We start from the raw sequence: 22,938 nt of genomic DNA on the forward strand, positions 1-22,938 counted from the left end.
CGCCCCCTTCCCGCTAGTCATCACTACTGTCGTCTGTGTCTCAGGTGGTTTTTGGTGTTTTTTTTAATTCTCTCCCAGTGATTTTTTTTCCATTGCTTTTCAGAGAGTGGAAGGGAGAGGGAGAGAGAAACATTGATGTGAAAGAGACACAGCAATTGGTTGCCACCTGCACACGCCCCGACCAGGGCCAGGGATCAAGCCTGCAACCGAGGAACATGCCCTTGGCCGGAATTGAACCCGGGACCCCTCGGACCGACGGCCGACACGCTAACCACTGAGCCAAACAGGCCAGGGCTCTGTAGGAGTTTTGTGGGGGCTTCTGTTTTTTGTTTTCTTAATCCCTTCACCCAGCCCCCCAACCCTGTCCCTCTGACAGCTGTCAGTCTCTATCTGATTCTATTTTGTTCGCAAGATCCCAGGAGTGAGGTCATGGGATGCTTGTCTTTCCCCGACTGGCTTGTTTCACTTAGGGTCATGCTCTCGGCCCATCCTTGCTGTCGCGAACGGTAAGATTGCCTTCTTTGTTTACGGCCGACGCCTGTTCTTGTTCCCGAGGGAAAACAGCTGGAGAAAAGACTGAAGCGCTGGTTCCCTCCCCCGGTACAGGCCAGTGAGCACCGGTGTGAGTCGGGGACACTGGAACCGGAGGCCACGCAGGAGAAGCCTCGGGGCAGGTGCTGCTGCTCCCCAGATCTTCCCGGATCTTCCCGGAGCCGAGGCCGGGAGGCCCGGAGGCCCGGAGGGCAGGAGGAGGCTGGGGAGGAGCCGGGCCGACTGTGATTCTGGCTGCAAGTTCCCTAGCAGCCAATGGGAAAAGAGAAACCAGATACAAATTCTCTTCAACAAAAAAGGTGCAAATTGCTCTCTCAGGAAAGCCCCAGGAGTGTCTCCCACGGGTCCTCGCGGCACCCGGCTGCGCAGGGAGTGGTGTCCCGCGCAGGGGCCGAGGTGGGTGAGCTCAGGGCTGCTGTGGGTGCTTCCTGTGTCCCCACCCACGGAGCAAAGCCCCTCCCAGGGCATCAGGCCAACATGCAGCTCCGGGACAGCAGGCAGTGAGGGCCCCTGGCGCGGCTCAGCTTGGTGGGGCCCCTTTAAATACCGTCGGCAAGTCCCCAGAGCAAAATGTTAGCACTGCCCAGCCGGCTTGGGCGTTTACCCACGAACCTGGAGGCCATCAGTTCGATTCCCGGTCGGGGCGCAGGCCCGGGTTGCGGGCTGGATCCCCAGAAGGGGGTGTGCAGGAGGCAGCTGATCAGTGACTCTCATCATTGATGTTTCTCTCTCTCTCTCTCTCCCTTCCTCTAAAAATCAATTTAAATTTAAAGCAACTGACCTCTATCATGTGAAACAGGCAAGACTGTCTTAGTTTCCACCAGCTGTGCAGCATGAGGTGGGGAGGGGACCCTGTGGACAGAAGCCAGGAAGGGACCGAGGTCCTGACAGGGCAGCCTGGACCCCAGAGCCACCCGAGACCCTTGCCGCCTCCTGCCCTTTACTGATGTTTACGAGAATTCCTGACTTAAAGCAGGAACAAAGGCCCTGCTTCAGGGCCGGGGCCCCGGACAAGGCAGGACTTGGGCCATCTGGGCAGCTTTTATTTTTAACTCCAGTAGACGCCCCAGTGAGCTCCACCGATGTTCTGAGACCACACACATCACAGCTGTTACGAACAATTCTTTATTAAAAAGGGTCCTACAGCCTCACAACCGCAGCTCAGACGTGCCCTGGAGAGATGGCGCGGCCAGCCTGGCAGCCCCCTCGCCACGTCTGAGCCGAGCGCCCAGGGCTGGCTGCGCCCCCTGCGGGCGGCAGAGGTATCGGGGTGGGTGGCACTGCTCTCGAGGTCCACAGAACGTGGCGGGCGCCCGTGATTGGCATGGCAGTGAATCGTCCTATACAGCGTTGTTTCCTTAAAAAGTTACAATACAGTAGAGTTCAAGTCCAGGAGCCAAGCTGTGTGGTAACTGAGCACGACGGTCGGTGGCCTCGCCCACGGCCGCCAGGACGGACCGTTGGAGCTCTGCCCGGATCCCGTCACCTCAGCAGCAGCCAGCGGGGCAGGTAGTCAGAGGCCAAGGCCAGTTCACGCCTGAGCACCTGGCCTGTTTGTCAACAGGTAGGCGGCGGCTGACCCCCAACCCCTGGGAATCCAGCACGTGTGGCACCTGTAGCTGAAAACCGAGGGGCAGGAAGAGGGCCCTAGCTTGCTGGCACCGTCCCTCTCCCCAGGGGGCCAGCTCCCTCTGGCTGGAGCCCCTGCCCCCCCCACGCCCCAGGGCCCAGCTGGGGACAGTGATATTGGCTAAGAGGGTCCTGGGCCAGGGCAGCAGCCTTTTTACAACACTGAGCTTCCTGAACAAGCCACTAGGGACAGCAGCTGGCGACGGCCATCCCATGGCCCGGGGGCCTGCGGGTGCCCAAGGCAGCCCCCACTGGCACCGGGTGAAGCTAAGGCACGGGGCCTGCAGGTCGCTGGTGGGACTGTGCTGGGGTGCGAGACAGGAAACAGCGTTCACTTCGATCTGCTCAGACGTGCGTTTTTATAAAGTTTCCCTGAATGGCTTTGTGTCAAAAAGTTTCCTTCCCCAATATAAAACAGGAAATTTACACACATAGTAAAAATATTGGAATATTTCTTCCTAGAAACCCTGGGGCCGGCTGAGGGGGACGGGCTGGGGGGGGAGGGGAGGGGGGAGCCGGGACATCTGTGCAAAGTCCAGCTCTGCCCACCCCACAGGCCCGGCCTCATGGGCAGCGGGCCAAGTGCAAACCCTGCGTGTGGCTTGGAAGGATCCAGGTTTGGGGGGGCAGGGGGGACAACCGCCCACCCCACACAGACTCAAGTGAGCACCTCCTGGCTGACCCTCACTGGGCTGGGACAGGCCGGGACAAGCTGTCCTGGAAATGAAGCAGTAAGACGACCACGCTCACTGAGGAGAGCTGAGATGAGGACCGATCCTAAGGGGGCCAGGCGGCTTCCCCCGATTTACGAGCTCACCCACACGACAGGACCTAGCAAACGCACGAGCACACACACCAGCTGGCCCGGGTGCCAGGCTGAGGCTCATGCACGGCCCAGGGCCCCACGTGACTCACCCCGACCTACGGCGGTGAAGTCGGGCGCCGCCGGGCCTGGCAGCCTCCCGAGCGGCCCGGCCAGCGGGCTGGCGGGAGGGCAAAGTCTCCAGGACGGCCCAGGGCCCCTCACTGCAGGATGAAGCCCGGCTGGTGCGGCAGGCGGGGCGGGGGCCGCTGGGGGAGAGCCGGCGGGTGCGGAGACACAAACTGCGCGGGGAATCCTTGCTGGGGGGGGAGGCCCACGCGGGGGGGCAGGGGAGGGCACGGCGGTCCCGGGTGCAGGGAGGCCTGCGCAGCGCCCAGGGCAGTGGTAAACGGCGTGGCTAAGCGTCCTGCGGGCACCGGGGGCGGGATGCGCCGGGGCATGGCGGAGGGGGGCCCACTGGCCTCCAGGGGGGGGTAGGGCAGGGGCACCGTGGGCACCGGCTCAGGCACCCTGGGCTTCGGAGGGGCCGGGGCCTTCGGGAGTCTCTGCCCCTTCAGCACCATCTCCTGCAGCTTCTCGATCTTCACTCTCCGCACGTGGGCCAGTTTCCGTTGGCTCTGGTAGACGTCGATGAAGGAGTCCAGGGGCAGCTCGCCGTCGAGAAACTTCTCCGCCATGTTCTGAAAGAAGCGAGGGACGCCTGGTCACCGGGACGGCCCAGCCCCGAGGGGAGGCCGCTCCCTTCACCACCCAGCAGCTCGAAGAGGACCCCGGCTTCCTCCCAACTCCCCTCCCTCCTCTCGTCCACCACGGCTCCAACCGCAGACACTGGCTCACCCCGTGGGCACTGCCTCCAGCCTCAGGATGCAGGGGGCCCCTCGGTGGCCCCGAGAGGACATCACTGTGCCCAGTTCCCACCCTCCCTCCTCACGCCAGCTGGGGCCCGTCGCTCCCCTCCACTGGCTGCACCCTGGCACATGCAGGGTCAGCAGGCAGGAACCAGCTCGTGCCCACCGGACCCCACCCAGGCCTGACTGTTCACTAGACGGTGCAGCCGGATGCGGGCCGGCTGCCGGCCTCGCAGCTACGACCGTCCGCCCTGACTCATCTCCTCGCTTAGCGAGGCTCCGGCCTCCAGGGCCCGGCTGGCCGAGTCCCCCAGGCAGCGCCCACCCGCTGACTCAGCAGCCGGCACCTCCGCCCCCTGCGCCCGGCACCTGAGGACCAGGTTCCCTGCTGCGTGCCCAGGCTCCAGCTGGCTCTCCCCCGCCCCCTGGCTGAGCCACCTGGGCTCAGGAGCACCCTGCAAGCCTGCGAGGTGCCACCTCCTGCCTCGGGGGTGTGGCACACACCACCCCCGGGGGAACTGGGCCAGGGGCACCGGCGGGCGTTACCTCGGTGTCTTCCTCAATCTTGGCTCCTTCAGCCTGGAGAAGCGCTAGCAGGGTCTCCAGGGAAGCACTGCTGGGCTGTCGGTCTGGAGAAAGCAGGAGGCAGGTGAGGAGCGGCACCGGCCGGACCCCTGGAAATCAGCGCCCCCGCCCCAGCCCCTCGCTCCCCACGTTCCCCTTCAGAGCAGCAGCACTGCAGCCAGAAGGGGCCTCTAGGGGACACTCCCTGGGCCTCCCAACAGGAGTCCTGCTGCTCCCCAGACGCACCGGCTCCAGTCCCTGTGCTGCCGCGGGAACTGCCCCACGGTGGACACTGAGACTGCGCCCGAATGCCAGCTGACAGATAAAGCCCCAGCGCACCCCGGCGACCTTCTGATGGACGTCAGCGCTCACTTCCGAGGGAGACACCCAGGGGTGGCACGCGGGGCCGGAGTGTGCGTGTCTCTCATTTTCGGAGGGGCCGAGGCGGTTTTGCCAGCGTGCGCTTCCCCCATCCCCGGGCGCCCGGCACTGCGGGCCTTTCCGCAGGCGTCCGTCCCGGCTGGGTGTGTCCCGGTCCCTTTTCACAGACGTGACGCAGACAGCGAGGGGACTACGGTACCAGACGCCACTGGGACCTCGCTAAGGGGATGACTTTTAATCTCCTAAGTCTCCCGGAAACCGACCGAAGCCCTCAGGACTCGATCTTCAGTCCCTACTTCTCTTTGCTAACGGCTGTAAACGAAAGTGGTGCCTCAGTGACGTTAAAATAAAAAGGCCGGGCCCGGCCCGCGGGGCTCGGTGGTTGGGCGTTGGCCTAGGATCCGGGAGGCTCACGGTTCGATTCCCGGTGGGGCACAGGCCCGGGTCCTGGCTGGATCCCCAGCAGGGGCCGCGCAGGAGGCGGCGGATCCTCGACTCTCATCGCCCTGTTTCTCTCTCCCCCTCTCCCTTCCTCTCAATGAAATCAATAAAAAAATGAAAATGAAAGTTTTTACAGAAAACACCCCACTGACGATGTTAACACGAACTCAGGGCCGAACGGCGCAGGATAAACCGCCTGCTGCGCGTCGCGATCAGGAAGCTGCCCCGGCCTCCCCCGCGCTGCGGGGAGGCAGAAGCTGGCGGCGGCTTCCTGCGTGTCCACGATTTCTTCGTGGCGGCGCCCTCGCGGCGCTGAGGTTTCCCGCGAGACTGTTTCCTCCCTGGGGTGCGGCACCGTGCAAGCGTGTGCTCCCCCCACCCCGCGCCCGAGCGCGCCCGGGGAAGCGTACCTAGCTTGGTCTTCTTTATCTGATAGGCCTCGAAGAGCGCCTGCAGCTCCTGGTACTTCTGCGTGAGGCTGGCCTTTCGGGCGTCCAGCCGGGGCTGGTACAGGAGGTTGCCTTCGGCCAGGCTCCGGTTGCTGGCCAGCGTCATCTCCTTGTTGAGCTGCACGTTCTGTGTCTGCGAGGAACAGGCCGGCCCGTGAGAACCCGGGCGAGCGCGCTGGTTCCTGCCGCGTCCCCAGAGGTCCCCCCCCAGCCCCTCTGATGTCCCGAGCAGACCCTGCTCCCGGCCCTTGAAGAGCAAGGCCGCGTCCCCAGAGGTCCCCCCCCAGCCCCTCTGATGTCCCGAGCAGACCCTGCTCCCGGCCCTTGAAGAGCAAGGCCGCGTCCCCTGCAAGGAGCGCGCAGGACTGGCCTCGGCGGCTGCGCTGTGGCTGGAATTCCTCAACCCCCTCGGGAGCAAAGATCCTGGGCTGGGGTTTTTTAGGGCAGGTTTCTGCTGCTCCGGGGAAGTTAAAAGATCACTGTCTCAGGGCAGGGCCAGTTGGCATGATGTCAACTCAGGCTTCACGGTTGGTCCCACGGACAGAGACAGAAGCTGGGACATGGGGCCCTGGGGAGGCGAGCTCCCAGCGAGGCCGCTCCTGGCTCCCACGCCCGCCCGCCCGCCCGCCCACTGCAGGGCCTCCGGCGCCTGGCCGCGTCCAGTCCAGCGGGCCTGACCCTGGGCTGGGGAAGGGGACTTATCTGCCCCACCGGGGGTTCACTATCTGGGAGGTGGAGAAGCCCGCTGCCCCGGCCTGGGGGGGTACGGGAGGGCTGAGAGAAGCATAAAGCCTAACAAAGCTTGGCCAGGACAGCACTGCAATGAAAAGGCAAACACAGGCACACAGGTCCCTCCTGCTCCAGGCTCCCCTCACTCGCGGCTGACCGGCTTCTCCAGGACGGCCGGCCCGAGGTCCTGCAAGCGCGCGTTCTGGGCCCCAAGGTCAGCAGCCGCGGTCCCCAGTGTTTGCCCGTTTCCCTCCGGGCGTCTTCTTCAAGCCCACGCCAGTCCCCTCGGGCTCCCCTGCAGGTTTCCTACCCACCACCCCCCGTCTATTTTTCGCTGCTACTTCCTTCCTCTCGATAGTCAGAGGGTAGAGCCCTGGCTGGGCTGCCTCCACTGCCCTCCCGAGCCAGGCCCACTGGAGGCTCCCGCACGGCTCCCGGCACACTGACCAACGTGCGTGCAGACGCACACGCACACACACGTGCACACACGCACACACACAAGTGCACACATGCACGCACACACACACGTGCATGCACACACACACGCACACACATGCACACGCGTGCGCACACGCGCGCACACAAGTGCACGCGCACGCATGCACACACATGTGCATGCACGCACATGCAGGCACACACGACTTAGTGGAGTAAGAGAACACGGGAGGCCCGACGCCCTTCCGAGGACACTCCCACAGGGGAGTGGGCGCCGGGGCACAGCTCAACACGGAGCTCAGCTCACAGGCAGCCGGAGGCCTCCGCTCAGCGCTCCGCCCTCGGGCAGCAGGAACCGTCTCCCGCTGCGAGCCAGGAGCACCCGGGAGGCCTCGGGACCGACCAACGGGGCTCACAGTACCACGGGGGTCCCCACAGGGCCCAGCAGGGGCTCCCTCTGCCCAGCCCCCCGGCCCTGCGCTGCCCTGTAGCTCGAGCTGTGTCCCGAGGTCCTTCCTTCGACCGCTGAGCGTTTCAAAGAACAAGGGACAAAACCCGGCCACCACACAGCCGCTGGGAGACGCAGCTCAGAGGGTTTTTCCCCTGGGGTCAGGGGGCCTTTACTGGTGAGTTACAAGCGGCGGGGGCGGCAGGGAGGGGCTCAGCTGCCACACGGTAGCATGTCCGAGGCCCCCAGGTCGGCAATTTCTTTTAACGCTAAACACGCAACTACCATCTGAGCAGAAACTGCATTCCTGGGCCTCTGTCCCTGAGAAATGACAACCGTGTTCATGCAAAACCCAGACGTCGGTGTTCTGAGCGGCCTCGTGTGTAATCACCCAAAACCCGACGCAGAAATGTGAAGCGTCTCTCAGCGGGTGAAGGTGGGGACCGGGCGCGCCACCTGCACGCCACAGAACGCCATCGGCCGTAACGGAGAACTGCCAACCCGCGTGGCAACGCAGATGAAAGAGCGAGAAACGCCCGCCGGGGGCCACAGGCTCCGGTCCCGTGTCCACACCGTCCCAAAGGGGCAGAATCATGGAGACGGAGGCGGACTGGTGGCCGGGGGAGGAAGTGGCTCCAGGAGGGCAATCGGAGGCCGCTCGTGGTGCCAGGACCTCCCGGTCCCCCGTCCTGCGCGGGTCAGTGTCACCCTCCTGGCTGTGGGTGGGGACAACAGCTCTGCAAGGTGCTACCTTTGGGGGAAACTGGGTGATGGGCACTTCTGACAACTGCACGTGACTCTACAACCGTCTCCACATTGAAACCTGCGCAAACCATCCGCTGACGAGCTCCTTCCTCCTGCTGGTCTCGCCTCCGAGGGACGAGCCCCGGGCAGGTGCTTAAGGCCACGGCCAGGACCCGGGCTCCTGCTCCCAGACCCACGGCTCTGGCTCAATCAATCTTCGTTCAACAAACGTTTACACGGCAGCTCTTAATCCAGCTCCTCGGTCGGGCGCAGGGAGCCGAGAGGACAGGAGGGCTCCTGTCCTCAGATAAACTCAAGAGTCAGCACAAACGGACCCAAACCGGCCGCGTCCTGGTCTCCGCAGCCCGGGGTGACCCGATCCTGAGAACCAACCGAGCTCCTCCCTCCGCAGGCCTCTGGCCCTGTCCCAGGGTCGGGCTCCACCTTCATGCCTCGTCCTCAGGGACCTCCTTGATGGTGCCCCTAAGCCAGCGGCCACCCTCGGTCACAGCGCCATCTCTTTCCTGCCACTAACCGCAACGAGCATGTAATTTGTGTTCTGGCGCTCTGCCTCCCGGCTGGAGCATGAACGACTTGGGCCACCTCTCGCTGTCACTGGCAGGCGGGCACTGGGCACAAGGGCAGCCGCTCAGCACAGAGCTGCGGAGTGACCCAGAGAGGCCGTCCCCGCCACACTCGGCCCGTCACTCAGGCCAGGGCTGGCAAACGAAGTGGGTAAGGAAATGCAGAGGCGAAGGGAAAAAAAAAAGCAAAAAGCTGAGTTTGCCAAGTAAATGCCCCAAATTGCTTACTCAACAGGGGACGCCCCTAATGAAGTCCTCTCAGACTGAGTCCGGGGAGTGGGGTCTCACGCTGGATGTGAGAGGGTAATTCCGAAAGTGGATTTCCCCAAAAGTCCTCTCCGAGGCAGCACTGCGAGCACAGGCCCCGTGTCCTTCCCGGCAGTGGTCCCAGTGTCAGCTGCGACCTCGGATCACCTGCGGGCGAGGCGCGGCACTGATAAAACCCAATGCCCAGCCCGGGCCCAAGGCTGCCAAGCTCTCCAGGAGGGGCCGGGCATGTGATTCCTCGGGCAGCTAAGCACAGGGTCTAAGCCAGGCCATGTCACTTCTCCCTGCTAGAAGTCCTACCAGCGGCCAACACAGGGCGGCACAGGCCACAGACAAAAGGCAGTTCGTCTGCATAACCATAACGGCGAAGTCAGTCACCAGCCAACAGGAGAGGCCCAGGAAAACTCCCACCGACGCCCACGGGGCCAGCTGTATTATTTATATTCTTTGCGTATTCATGTTTTTACATTTTAAAAAACTCAGGGGACTCTACGTGGCTGCCCGGACCACCCCCCAGCACCCCGCAGGTGGACAGGCGCCCGGCGGGCGGGATTCTTCCCGAGCACCTGACCACACCCAGAGTGCGCCCGGGACGCACCCGCCACGCACAACGCTCTTTCCTCCTCAGTATTCCTTCCCGAGGCTCCGCACCAGAAACGTGGGGAGGACACCGCCGGAAAGGCGAGCTGGGGAGACAGGAGCCCGGGAGGTGGGGGACAGGGCCGGGGCCCCTGCATGGGGACAGCCACACGGCGCCCTCCGCACAGCCCAGGCCAGTGGCAGCCACTCGGGGTGACGCACAGCCCGACCCCCACCGACCCCGGCGGCCGTGACGGATCCGCACAGCGAACCCGAGACCGCGGGAGAGGCCGCCGCGCTGGGAGCCAGCAGGCGCCCGAAATTGAAAACAGTGTCGCCCGCCCCCGACGGCCTCGTATTCCCTTTTCTTAACCAGAGAGAGATCTTTTCAGGAAATAATCTGTGGTAAGGAAACGTTTTCACCCGTGTGCTCAGTTTCACTGAAGCTTCTCTTCCTGCTCCTGTGATCGGAGGAAAATCAGATGCACGAAGCAGCATTTACCGCAGGATGCGACTCACGGGGTCATTTCTGCCCGTCTGTCTGTCTGCCCGCCCTGAGCCCGGAGCTGTCAGGAAGGATGTCCACCCACAGCCCACAGTGACCTCCGCACGGCGCGACCTCGGTGCCTTCCTCCCTCTGCTTGTGTACAATGCTCGGCTCACTGTAACGAGCAAGGGCGAATTTACAGAAAAAGTCTTTTTTTTTTAATTACAAAAAAACCACCACCACCTGTCAGGTATCAGTGGAGCCAGAGGGCAGGGGCTCCAGGGAATAGCCCGCCTTTGTCTTAGAAAAGGAGACAAGGATTTGCCACGCACTTGCCCTGGCATAAACGTCACCCCTTTCCCTCCTGCGATGCTCCTGTCGGTACGTGATGTCCCCGCAGCGTGTTCTACCTCGAATCACAGGTGGTTGCTTATTTGCTCACCTGGGCCGGGCCCCGCCTTGTGAGAGCCTGGATGACGGAAGGGAAGGGCTTTCCCGAGGAAGTAAAATGACAGGAGCTCACACCCACCCGAGAGAACCGTGTCGCTGCTCCGGATGCCGGGAACCCAGCAGGGCACCGGGCAGGCACCGGCTACCGAGAAAAACTTGCTCAACTTAATCGGCAGGAACTGGGATCTCGGGAGCCTCAGGCCACTGTCAGTTAATTGTTAACAACTCGCTAAACTGCTCTGAAGATAAACTTCTTAGAATGCTCACCGCAGGTAGTTACACAGGGACCCACCGGCCGCTGGCTGGGGAGCTGTCTGCGCTCCCGGAAATGCACCGGGAAGGGAGAGGTGATGGTGCCGCCAGGGCGCCCGAGCGAACGGCAGCGACGGCTGGGCCGCGCTGGCCCTTTAAGCAGGGCCGGCTGGCGGATTCGGTGGCGAAGGCTTGGCAGGCGCGGGCAGGCTGACCTCGTCGCCCGCTGGGCTGCGCACACCTGATCTAGCTCACCGGCTGCTTCAGGGTCAGGGCCGCCAGAGTCACGTGCGGTGTGAGCTCGGCCTTTGATGCGAAAGGTTAGGTTACTCGAAAGCAGCCCAAATTCATCTCCACTCAGTGAGACGCCCTTTCCAGGGAGAGCCGGTTCCCCGCGGGCGTCAGGCAGAGCTGTGACCCACCCAAGGCCTCAGTGCCCGGGGCCGCCTGCTACCCGCAGCCCACGTGCTTCCTCCTACCCGAGCCTTCCACCCGACTTTGCTTTTTTTAAATCCTGACCTGAGGATATTTTCTCTATCGAGTTGTGCAGGGGTGGGGAACCTTTTTTTCTGCCAAGGGCCGCTTGGCTATTTATAACATCATTCGAGGGCCGTACAAAATTATCAACCTAAAAATCAGCTACGAAGAGAGCTCCTAAGTTTATTGAATTTCGAGTCCCGCCTGCGGCTGCCTTGGCAGGGCCTGACCAAAGGATCCCTCAGGACCGTGTAAGGCCCGAGGGCCAGACAGGCCCCAGCCCAGTTTGAGAGAGTGGAAGGGACAGGGAGGGACAGAGAGACACACTGACTGGCTGCCTCCTGCAGACGCCCAGATGGTGGCTGGGCGGGGATGGGGCCTGCAACCCAGGTACACACGTGCCCCTGACCGGAACCGAACCCCGGACCCTGCAGTCTGCGGGCTGACGCTCTAAACACTGAGCCAAACCGGCCAGGGCAGTTCCTTGAGTTTTAATGAGAAAAAAAAACCCTCAACGGTTGCAGAGTTGGCCTGTTTAACACATTAACAAAACGAGAGATCTGGAAATATACAAAAATAGAGCGAGAGCCCAGTGGAACACGATGAAACTGTCCCAAAATACAGCACTCCCGTGGGCCCGCGAGGCCGTCTCCAGGCGGCAGCCTGCTCGGGAAGGGAAATTTACCAGCTGCTTCTCGGACCTTCCACCGGGGCAGCCACGCAACGAGCAACAGGTGAGATGAGCGAGAACCCGTGGAGACGGAGCTGGCTGCCCTCGGGGACAGAGCAGCGGGCAGTGGGGTGCAGCCGGGCACCCCACCCTGTGGGGCCGGCTGGCATCTTAAGTCAGTATGCCCGTCACTCTAAGGACGGGAGACCCCACAAATGCAAAAGGCTGGGCTTGAGCCTTGGCCAGTTTGGCTCAGTGGTTAGAGTGTCAGCCCCTCGGGTCCCGGGTTCGATTCCTGCCGAGGGCACGTACCTGGGTTGCTGCAGGCTCGAGCCCTGGGCACGGTTGGGGTGCGAGCGGGAGGCAGCCAACCGATGTGTCCCTCACATCAGTGTCTCTCCCCCCTCCACTGTCTCTGAAAAGCAACGGAAATAATATCCTCAGGTGAGGATTTTAAAAAACACACCAAAAAACAAAAGGCTGGGCTTGGAAATCAACGGACTGTCCCGGAGAAGCCGTTAAGTGGTCTTGGGGACACACGATTTTATCGTTTTCCAGTTCTGGCCGCACAACATTCCAGGGAGGCTTTGTTGTTTTTTTTCCTAGACGACTTATTTCCTAATATTCGGAGAAAACCACCCAAGCTCTCCCCGCTTCTTGGATGTATGTGGATATACCGGGGGTGCTGGTCCTGGGGACTGTCCCGGGCTGTAACGGTCACCAGGAGAGTATCGGGGGCCTTCTAAGGCCTGGGGCTCTGGGTGGGGGAGGCGGAAGGGGGATGGGGCACCCGACTGATCACAATGAACTGCCTTCGTCCCCCAACAGCAAGGGGCTCCCCACACTGGGCCCACCTGGTCCCACAGAGTCCCAGTCTCAGCGGGTGAGCCAGGGGAGCCCCGGGGAGCCCTCCCTCCCTCCCCACGGTCAGAACCAGTTAGCGGCTGGTTAACCCAGTGGTTTGGTTAAAGCAGGAAATCGCTAAAGACACGAGATTTTAAAGACACACCTGCCCCTTTTTTCATCTGAGGCAAAGGTCTGAAGTGTGTCCACTGGCTCGAGTTCCAAGCGTTTTCCCGCCCAGACCCGGCAGGCGCTGGACGAGCCTGGTGGGCGGAGGCCTCCCGGGACCCCCGTTTCCCCCCAGCCTGGTCCGCGCCTGGTTGGCGTCCATCGCCGACGCCAACTCTGAGCCCACACCTCTCCCTCTCCTTACCCTCCCGGCTCCGCAGCTGCTGGAGGGTTTCACGGAGTCATTTCATTACCCTAACAACAAAACCAGAAGGACCGGTCTCCGAGCAAACACCTCTGAGTGTGGGAACAGCAATGCCTGCTAACTGGTCACGGTCACGGTCATGGGGGGGGGGGGTGGCATCAATCATTAGACTCGAAAGGCACGGACCCGTCAACCCCGGGCTGGCGTTGGTTAAGTGCAGGGAGGTCAATTAGCAGCTTCCACTGTAATTTAAAAACCAGGTCCCTCCTCCCCTCCCCCCAAAGAAAGCCGCCCAAAAAGAAGGCAGTTTCGAAACCCTGCTTTTCTCAGTAGCAGTTTCTGGCTGGAACCGTCAGCCACGGCACTCGCTCGTTAGCAAGAGCTCAGGGTTTTTTCTCTCTACTCTACGGCCTTTTTAACCACCAGGTGCGAGAAACGCCGGGGCCATGCTCTGGGGCAGTCTCCGCACAGGCGCAGAGGAAAACTCCTACCGGGCCCACCCCAGGCTCACCTTCAAGGCGCGACCTCCTGGCAGTTGCGCCCTTGACACTTAAAAACGCGGCGAGACGCGCTTCCAACGCCTGACTCGAGGGTTGGGTCGGACAGATAACATTTACTCTCACATGACTGAAATTACTCATCCCTTAGTCAAGTCGAGAAAATGCTGCTCTAATCAGGGAGTTTTTATTTTAAAGTCTGTGGCTACAGAAGAAGAGGATTCATCAGAGGAGAAACCAGCCACTCAAACTTCACAACCAAGAAAACCTCGGCAAGTCTATCGGACGGAGGAAACTAGACGGTCCCACGGAAAGGCGTGGCTGGATACTTCAGGCGAATCCATTTCCAAAAAATTAAACGTCGATTTTTTTTCTCATAGATTTAGATTCAACGATGTTAACTGTGGTGTAACTTATAACAGCCAGAAAAAAAATTTTGGAAAAAAAAAGCCCAGATACATTCTTATATTCCAGTAAGAAAATGCCCAGAATATAACACAAAACACACAGAAAACTGTATAAACAGAACGAACCCAGTGGAGAAAGCAGACGGATAAAACGTCCGTTAACACATACGACTATGTATCTTTCCCTACAGTTTTCTGTATTTCATTTTCTGTCCTATGATAAACACGTAAAAAAATATTATTATTATTTTTTAAATATACCTTTATTGATTTCAGAGAGAGGAAAGGAGAGGGAGAGAGATAGAAGCATCAATGATGAGAGAGTCATTGACCGAGCCCGCAACCCGGGCCTGTGCCCTGACCGGGAATCGAACCCCGATCGCCTGGATCCCAGGTCGACGCTCAACCGCTGAGCCACGCCCGGCCGGGCAAAAAAAATGTTATTTTTTTATAAACCCGAGCCCGTGGGCTGTGGGAGCCGACGGGCCCACATTTCCCCTAAATAAGCACTTGCCAAGCGTGCCCCAGGGGCTCTGTGGCAAAGCTGCCACGCGTGGCCCTCTGGGGAGCGCCCCCCACGCCCCGGCAGTGCCAACTGGACAAAGTGAGGCAGAGCGAAACCCTCTTACCTAACCACCGCTTTCCTAACCCCGACTGCCACACGGCCCTTTCAAGGGATCACCGTGAACACCCACAGAATTGGGGCTCTAAGGGGAACCCTGCCCCGAGCGGCCCCACCGCTGAACTGCCACGGCTCCCGCCTGCTGGGCACGTAACACCACCACGCACTGTGTCCAAGGTTTACAGGCGTTCTTACGTCACCCGCAGGACAGCTCCTAAGGGTGGTGCGAGGACACTCCCACTAAGCACACCGACGTCCGGGGAGCTTAAGCTGTGTCCACAGTTCCCGGGACGCAAGCCCAGTCCCGTCTTAGCCACGAGGCTTACTCGTCGACTTCACATTTTTAGGTTTTATTTTATTTTGACCTTACCTTTCTGTGCACAGCTTTTGATAACATCTGCCTCTCTGTCTATCACTGATTTCTTGGCTGTGTTTTTCCCGACACCCTTTGGTAAGCGTCTGCCACTGGCAGATGAACCACACGCGGCGACCCAAGGTGCTGCTGAACTGCGCGCAAAGCGAGACGGGCCGCGCCGTGAGCCCAGGGCGAGTCGTCCTGGGCACCGAGGGCCCCCAAGGCCTCTGTACCCGCTGGTTTCCAGCATCCAACCGCTCTGCCTGCTTTCCGGTCGATCTCCTCCGTCCGCTCCTCCCACTGGCTGCCTGAATCGGCCACAGACACGGCAAGCGAGACCACAGCGCACTGCCCGGCTCAGCACCTCCAGGGCTCCCTGACGGGCGGCCCCGGCCCAGGCCCGGGCACCTGCCACCGGCCCCACAGCAGCTATTCTGCCCCAAATACTGAGATAAAAGCCAAAAAAGTAACCAGCCACGTCGGCTCAGCCCGAGAGCCCATCGCTGCTACACATGACGGAGGCCGAGGCCCAGGCGCTCTGTCTACTCCGAGGTTCCTCTTTCCGCCCGTCCGCCCGACGGGACACGACCGCCGCAACAGGATGTCAGCTTGTCTGTCAAAGGAGGTCACCGCCCCCGCCTCCGCCCTTTGATGCCACCTCTTTCCTCCTCCCAGCCCCATTACTCCCCGCGATCCTTCAACCTTGTACATCCCCCTTGCCTGTAGCAAGCACCCGGAGGAAGCTGGCCCCCAAATTTGGCTCCAAACCTGCCGGATGGTGGACCTGGCCTGCTTGTCCGTCACGCTCAGGCCAACCCCGACTCTGTGACCCCCCCTCCCGCCTCCCACCCCCTCTGGCCCACCCTCTAATTTCTGCTGGACGCCCAGCTCTCTCCATTCGCTGGGCAGCACTCGCCCACACATCCTGTGTGCCAGGCAGCGTGCCAGGAGCCGGGACAGAAACACATCCCAGGCTCACCCGGCCGGCGCGGCTCAGTGGTTGAGCATCGACCTAGGATCCAGGAGATCGAGGTTCAATTCCTGGTCAGGGCACGTGCCCGGGTTGTGGCTCGATCCCCAGTGGGGGGCGAGCAGGAGGCAGCCCATCAATGACTCTCATCATTGACGTTTCTCTCTCTCTCCCTTCCTCTCTCTGAAATCAATAAAGACATTTAACAAACAAACAAAAAACGCATCCCAGTCTCAGTGGGGACACAGGGAAGTAAAGAACTCACACGATTGTGGCGAGTGCCACGGAGAGTCATGCCAAGAGGGGAGAGCCCGGGGGACGGGGCTGGCGAGGTCCCTCCAGTGGGCAGGGGAGGGACAATCCCACCAGGACAGGGAAGTGGGAGGCGAGCCCACAGCCGGCCTGCGTCTCCTCTCCAGAGCCCGGGCTCCCATCCTAACTTCTTCTCACCGGCACTTCTGTTTCGCCTTCCACCTGGTCCCCTGGCATGTCCCCTCGCCAGTCCCGCCCACGGCCTGCTGCCAGGCTCTCCTTCCCGACGTGCCCCTCTGCTCCAAAGTGGAGGAAACACAGCCGCCACCACGGAGCCCGCGCCCGGCCCTCTGCCCCCACGGCCCCTCTTCCTGTCACTCCCCTGCCCCTCGGCAAATCTGATCTGGCAAAAGCGGGCTCACCGGCCGTAAACCTGTCCCGGGCCTTCCTGCCCCGGCCGCGCCCGCGGGTGGCCTCTTCCTGATCTTCCGTGTCTGTCTGTCCCGGTGCCGCTGAGGCGCCTTTATAGCTAATAACCGCCACCTGCTCCGGGAGACGGGGGTTAGGCTCAGAAGAAAGCACAGGGCCATTTAACCATTTAAAAAATTGTTACTAACCCCCACCTGTGGGTGCTTTTCCCACTGCTTTTCAGAGAGAGTGGAAGGGAAGAGGGAGAGAGAAACGTCGGCGTGAGAGGGACCCGCTGGCGGGCTGCCTCCCGCACGCGCCCCGACCGGGCCGGGGATCGAACCTGCAGCCCAGGCACGTGCCCTTGGCCGGGGACGGAGCCTGCAACCCTCCCGTGTGCAGACGGACGGGCGCTCTACCCACGGCGCCACGCCGGCCAGGGCGCCGGGTTTAAGTGCCCAGCTCGGGGGCGCGAGGCACATTCACACAGTCGGGCGACCGTCACCCCCACCCACCCCCAGAGCTCCCGTCCCATCCTGTCCTGCGTTGCAGGGGTCCGTGCACGTGGCTTCGTCCCCCGGTTTACTACGGGGGCCCTGCCTGTTCACGTGTCTGTCCCTGACGATCCCTCGCACAGCCCGAGCGCCAGGGCTGTGGAGCCGGGACGGGACCTTCTGGAGACGGCGGCAGAGACACTGCCTTTCAGTTTCGGCGACGACGGCCAACGGTAACAATTCACTGAGGCTCCCCCTGGGCCCTGGGGCCACGCGGAGCATCTTACAGGCTTATCTCGTGGAGCCCACCGGACATCGCTTACCGTTCGTCACCCCCTCTATTTTCAACGCGGAGGCAGCCCCCGGAGAGCCTGAGTGGCCCCCGGCTGGTGTCCTCTGCCACCCCCACGGCGCCGTCGACCACGGCGGCAGCCGCAGAGAGCGATGCAGCAGGACCGGCCAGCAGTTCTGAAACTCTCTCGCTAAAGAAAGGGAGCAGCCCCCACTGCGGGCGTCCTCCATCCGCGTCCTGTCTCCCCTGGGGTTCCACTGCCCCCCTCGGGAACCCCGAAGGGCAGGCAGGGCCGCTAGCCCCCCTCCAGCGGAGAAACCGAAGCACAGGGCGCAAAGAACCGGAAGAAGGTGACACAACTTTAAAAAAACGTAAAATCAGATTAAAAACCGAATTTCAGGAAATATCCTGGGCTCAGTCATTTTTCCCTTTTTTAAAAATATGTCTTTATTGATTCCAGAGAGAGGAGGGGAGAGGGGGAGAGAGAAACATCCAGGATGAGAGTCACCGATCGGCCGCCTCCTGCGCGCCCCCTGCTGGGGATCGAGCCCCCAACCCCGCCAGGGGCCGGGCGCAGTCATTTCTCACTCGAGTTAAAGTAACAGGTCCGCGGAATGGGAGAAACAAACGGGCAGATGGAGCCTTTACATGCGCAATAATGACCGTGCGACGCGAGCAGGAACAAACGCCGTCCCACACGCTGGGAGAGTTTAAATCTCAGGTCCCACACGCCCCCCGCCCCAGCGTCCACGTGTGCGCGGCGAGGCTGGTCCACTGCAACGAGCCCACTGTGATCCCACGGCGGCCGGCAGCCCCACGCACAGAGCCCCAGCACACGCTCCACCCAGCACACGCTCCACCCAGCACATGCTCCATCCCGCACGCGCCTCGGGGGAGGAAACAGCTCCTTCCAGTCGAGACGCTGGACTTCCCCACGACACGGTCTGGGTCTCAGACCCTCCGCGGTTTTGCAGGTGGGCACTGGAATCAGCACCAGCCAACCTGCTGGGTGGGAGAAGTGACCCCGGGGGTCCGGTTCTGCCGCCCAATCTCCTAGAATGACAGTTCCTTTTAAGGGAGTGCCCCGCATATCCAGTGCGGGTCAGGTGGGCCTTGAAAGGGGGGGGCGGGAGAGGCGCATGCCATGGCCATGTAAAAATAAATGCAAAAAAAAATGTGAACATAGGAAACATCAGCCCGAGGCAACAGGAGAGAACCTAAGATCACCGGGGGAGTGCCGCCTGCAGGGGAACAGGAGACACGCACGGCCTGGAACGCGGGAACGTCCGCAGCTCCAACACGACCGTCGCGTCCTGGCGGCAGGAGAGCTCACCCCCCCCATTAAAACAATCTCAGTGGAGCACAATGCCCGGCTGTCTTTACGCCTAACAGCGAATGAAGGCCTTCAAAACCCAGCCACACTTTCCAGTCACCACAAAATATCCCCTCCGGCTCGGAGAAGCCTTACTCTGCAATTTAACACATGTCCTTCTGCCAATTAAAAAAAAAAAGAGAGAGAGGCTTCGGTCCAGGTTAAGCGATCCTGTCCTGTAAAAGGCCTGCTCCACTGACAGGCTCACCCTAGCACCTACTGGGACACCTAATCCTCTTGACCACAGGCAGGTAAAACGTGTCTCAGGCTAATGGCAAGTAAAAATGTACTTAACGGTCTTTTTTTGTACTTAACATTCTTGAAATAAGACCCTATTGATGTGTCCGGATGATCTGGTATTAACGATTGCCAGGAACTTATCTTAAAAAGAGGGGGCTACATGCCCTGGCAGGCGCAGCTCAGTGGTTAGAGCGTCGGCTGGCGCGTAGAACCGACGTGGGTTCGATTCCCGGTCAAGGGCACACACCTGGGTTGTCGGTTTGATTCCCGGCCCCAGCTGGGGCCCATGCAGGAGGCAACCAATCAGTGCGTCTCTCTCACATCGATGTTTTTCTCTCTCTCTCCCCCCTTCCACTCTCTCTGAAAATCAATGGAAAAAATATCCTCGAGTGATGATTAAAAAAAAAAAAGAGAAAGAACTAGAAATGATTATTGAAAATTGCAATCACCCTACTGAGCACTGACCGTGTGTTGCGTTAAGGGCTTAACATGCACCGTCTCACATATTCCCCACATCAACTCCCGGAAATAAATACCATCCCATGACCCTCCTCTGCAGACGCTCAGAGAGGTGCCGTGACTTGCCTGCAACCACACAGCATCGCACAGCCGGGGCGGGGCCGCGTCCAGCCTGGATTGTCTGATTCCGAAACCTGGATGTTCTTTCCGCCGGAGCTTAACTGTTCCATTTGGTCACCAGTGGGCAGTTCACAAAGTATTTTCTTCTCCTGTGTCTCACAACCACCCCCAGATAAACCAACGCATAACACTAGCAGCTGAGCGAAAACTCCCACCGCCCATGAACGCCTGCAAAGCTCTGGTCGTCTGCGGTACACCTGCTCCCTCGGAAACGCCCTGCCCGGGACCAGGGCCACAGGAATTGCTAAGTGCGACCGCGGCCAGGTGAGCCGCCCGGCTATGTCAGGTATTCTGGCCTTCGAGTTGTTTCCTTGTTTTATTTAAAAGCACTACACCCTGAAAAACAGTGACTGCCGAGTTCTTAGCCTGAACTAGGTGGCCTCTTCAAGTGGAGTCAGCCAGTCCTCAGAACTTACAGAGATTACTCAGGTATGAATGTCACCTTGACTCAAAAACCAACCCAAACCAAGCCAAACCACCAACAACCCGCAATAAAAAAAACAGCTGCTATCGTAATTTGCCTTTCCCTTAAAATAATTATCTCCATTTCCTAGGCAGAGACAGCCAGTGAGGCCCCTAACAGCCTCGGTCAGCAGAATTACTTGCCTTCCACAATCTTCCCTCCACTAACAGGCGGTTTATTTCTATTTAATCTTCCACCGATATAACTACAGCGCTCAGTTCTGACTGAAACAGGACAGTCACGTCTAGCCAAATAACTTGGGCTCCGCGTCAGAATAACACACCTATCATTTTATTATTAACCGAGAAAGATGCCTGCTGGGCAGTCAACAAAAGGTCTCCTGGCAACGGAGAAGCAGAGAAAAAAGCACAGATTTTCTTTCTTCTGAGACTCTTCATTCAGCCGGGAAAGATGGATTTTGTCACTCAATTATCCTCCAGCATGGAAAGGGCCACATGGAGACCGCAAACGGGGTAACACTGCATCTCGGGGAAACCTTCTCTGCGCCGAGTTACACGGCACTGAATACAAGGGGAGTCTTAGTGGAAAGACTGACACCATCTCACGACAGGGGCCTCTCTGTAGCTCGGGACAATGATCTGTTGAGGGTTTTCCAGGGATTCTGAATGTGCAGCCTCCAGACAAGACCCCTTTGAGGGGCTGGCCGGGCGCTGAACAATCCCTCCGCCCTCCCCGGAAAGAAAGCCAAGAGCCTCCCCACACAGGCCCGGCCCGGCCCGGCCCGGCCCGCGGGCGGGCGTGGGAAGGCGCAGGCTTCAGAGACAAAGGAGGAGGAGTGGGCGCCGGCGGGAGGGCTGGGACCCGCCCGGGCCCACCTGCCCGTCGGCGACCCCGACCCACGGGATGGGACTTTCAGAGAAAGAGCCGGGAGGAAGGGCGAGAAGGAAGCAGGCTGCAGAGGCACAGGGTGAAGTCGGCGACCGCGAGAGCCAACCATGCCGGGAGGGGGGTAACCCTGGGCCATCAGAGGGGGGGCTGGCTGTCAGCCCCCCTTCCCCAGTTTATCTTCCCCCAAAAAACAGCTGGAGGAAATCTCCTTGGGGGGGGCAGAGACAACCCTGTAGGGCAGAGCACCCTCCACTGGAATTCCAGAATTCCCTTCTTTCAGGGGGGAGGGGGCGACTCTTACAGAGGCAGGGATCCTGCCACCCCCCTGAGCCCCACCCACAGGCTGGCGAAAAGAGCCCCCCGGGGGTAACGCTGTTAGGGCCATTCCCAGACGAAGTCAAACCCCAGAGGGCCCCTGGGATACTGGGGATCCCTCAGATACACAGACCCCTCACATCTCATCCCAAACTCGGAGACCCCTGCCCAGCCCTAAAGCCCATCTCAGAACTACCTCCCAGACTCAGCTACAGACACAGCCCCCCAAAACTACCTCCCAGGCTCAGCTACAGACAAAGCCCCCCAAAACTACCTCCCTGACTCAGCCATACAGACACAGCCCCCCAAAACTACCTCCCAGACTCAGCTGTACAGACACAGCCCCCCAAAACTACCTCCCAGACTCAGCCATACAGACACAGCCCCCCAAAACTACCTCCCAGACTCAGCTACAGACACAGCCCCCCAAAACTACCTCCCAGACTCAGCTACAGACACAGCCCCCCAAAACTACCTCCCAGACTCAGCCATACAGACACAGCCCCCCAAAACTACCTCCCAGACTCAGCTACAGACCCTCAGCCCCCCACAACGACCTCCGAGACTCCGCCACAGTCAGCCCCTCAAACCCATCTCGAACCCGAAACATTCTCTCCTTAAGGCTCACCCCAGCGAGTCCACTCGGCCCCTCAAAACCTATCCTCCGACCCCGTGCCTCCCTCTCCCTGTACCCCCAGCCTCCCCCTAAACCCCAACCTCTGCCCGGGCGTAACCCCCGGCGCCTCAGTCCGGCCTGTCACCCCTGATCCTCGACCCCCCGACTCCCCCCCGCCCCCCAGCCTCAGCCACAGTCCTCTGCGCCCCCAAAAGCCCACGCCGGGCCCCCATCCCCCGCTTCATCCCCAGCCCGGCCCCCAGCCCCGGGGCCCGACGCCTCTCCCCGCTCAGCCCGCGCCCCCGCCCCGCGCCCCGCGCCCCCGCCCCGCGCCCCCGCCCCGCGCCCCGCGCCAGGCCCCCCGCCCCCGCCCCCGCCCCGCGCCAGGCCCCCCGCCCCGCGCCCCCGCCCCCGCCCCGCGCCCCCGCCGCGCGGCCCCGCACCTCCTCCATGCGCTGCACCATGGCCGCCAGCTGCGCCTCGTCCTCCAGCAGCTCGTGCAGCTGCACCAGCGACAGCCCCGCGAACCGCGCCTCGGCCCCCGCGCCCGCCATCCCGCGTCCCCGCCGCCGCCGCCGCTCTGGCCGCCGGACTCCGCCGACCGGAAGGGCCGCCGCAAGCCCCGCCCCCGGCCCGGGGAGGGGGCGCGTGACGCCAGCCTGGGCGTGACGTCATCGCGCGGGGCGGGGCGTCGCCGGCGCTCACCTGGCGGGGCGCGGGGCGCGGGCTGTCGGCCTGGGGAGGTCGGGGGCTTCCGCGGGGAGGGAAGGGGCTCGGGCCCGGACGCGTGACGCAAGAGCGGCGGCGATGATGTCACTGCGGCGCAGCAGAGGGCGGCGTGATGTCATAAGAGCCTCTCCTGGTTCCCAGACGCGGAGGAAGTGGGCGGAGGACGGGAGTCGGTGCGGCCCAGGCTGAGCCCCAGGAGGGGCCTTGCGGGGAGGCCTTAGGTGCCCGGGGGCGGGGGTCCTATCGCTCCCTTGCGATTCCTGAGGCCTCCCGGGGGCTGGGCTGTGGGGCGCTGCTCCGGGGGGCGCGCCGGCAGGGGGAGCAAACAGGTGGCACGGGGACAAGTTGGGAGAGGGAAGGAAGGCCTGGGAGGGGGGAAGGAAGGCCTTCTTT

General features: G+C 61.4%; 1 protein-coding gene across 2 annotated transcripts; it reads right to left on the minus strand.

The window, feature by feature from the left end:
* Positions 1-1,661: 1,661 nt before the first annotated feature.
* Positions 1,662-22,370, minus strand: VPS37B (VPS37B subunit of ESCRT-I). Of its 2 annotated transcripts, XR_015716253.1 has the most exons (5): positions 22,260-22,370; positions 5,649-5,820; positions 4,399-4,481; positions 3,097-3,684; positions 1,662-2,171 (listed from the first exon to the last, which is right to left on the minus strand). XR_015716253.1 is itself a non-coding variant. In XM_087828832.1 (4 exons), exons 1-4 carry the CDS (start codon positions 22,368-22,370, stop codon positions 3,205-3,207), a joined length of 846 nt encoding a protein of 281 aa, XP_087684958.1. In that variant the 3' UTR covers positions 1,662-3,204. The 2 variants fall into 2 exon arrangements, 1 of the variants encoding a protein (XP_087684958.1); XM_087828832.1 differs by having other exon boundaries at positions 1,662-3,684.
* Between the last annotated feature and the right edge of the window lie 568 nt (positions 22,371-22,938).

This window comes from Miniopterus natalensis, chromosome 20 (assembly GCF_054644295.1).
Source record: "Miniopterus natalensis isolate mMinNat1 chromosome 20, mMinNat1.hap1, whole genome shotgun sequence".
Lineage (NCBI taxonomy): Eukaryota > Metazoa > Chordata > Mammalia > Chiroptera > Miniopteridae > Miniopterus > Miniopterus natalensis.

Bases quoted from the DNA above. Each gene is read 5' to 3' on its own strand.
- VPS37B (XM_087828832.1), bottom strand. From the start codon at position 22,370: ATGGCGGGCGCGGGGGCCGAGGCGCGGTTCGCGGGGCTGTCGCTGGTG. The intron at 5,821-22,259 runs GTGCGGGGCCGC...TGTTCCTCGCAG, and splicing joins TGGTGCAGCGCATGGAGGAG to ACACAGAACGTGCAGCTCAA. The intron at 4,482-5,648 runs GTACGCTTCCCC...TGCTTTCTCCAG, and splicing joins GATAAAGAAGACCAAGCTAG to ACCGACAGCCCAGCAGTGCT.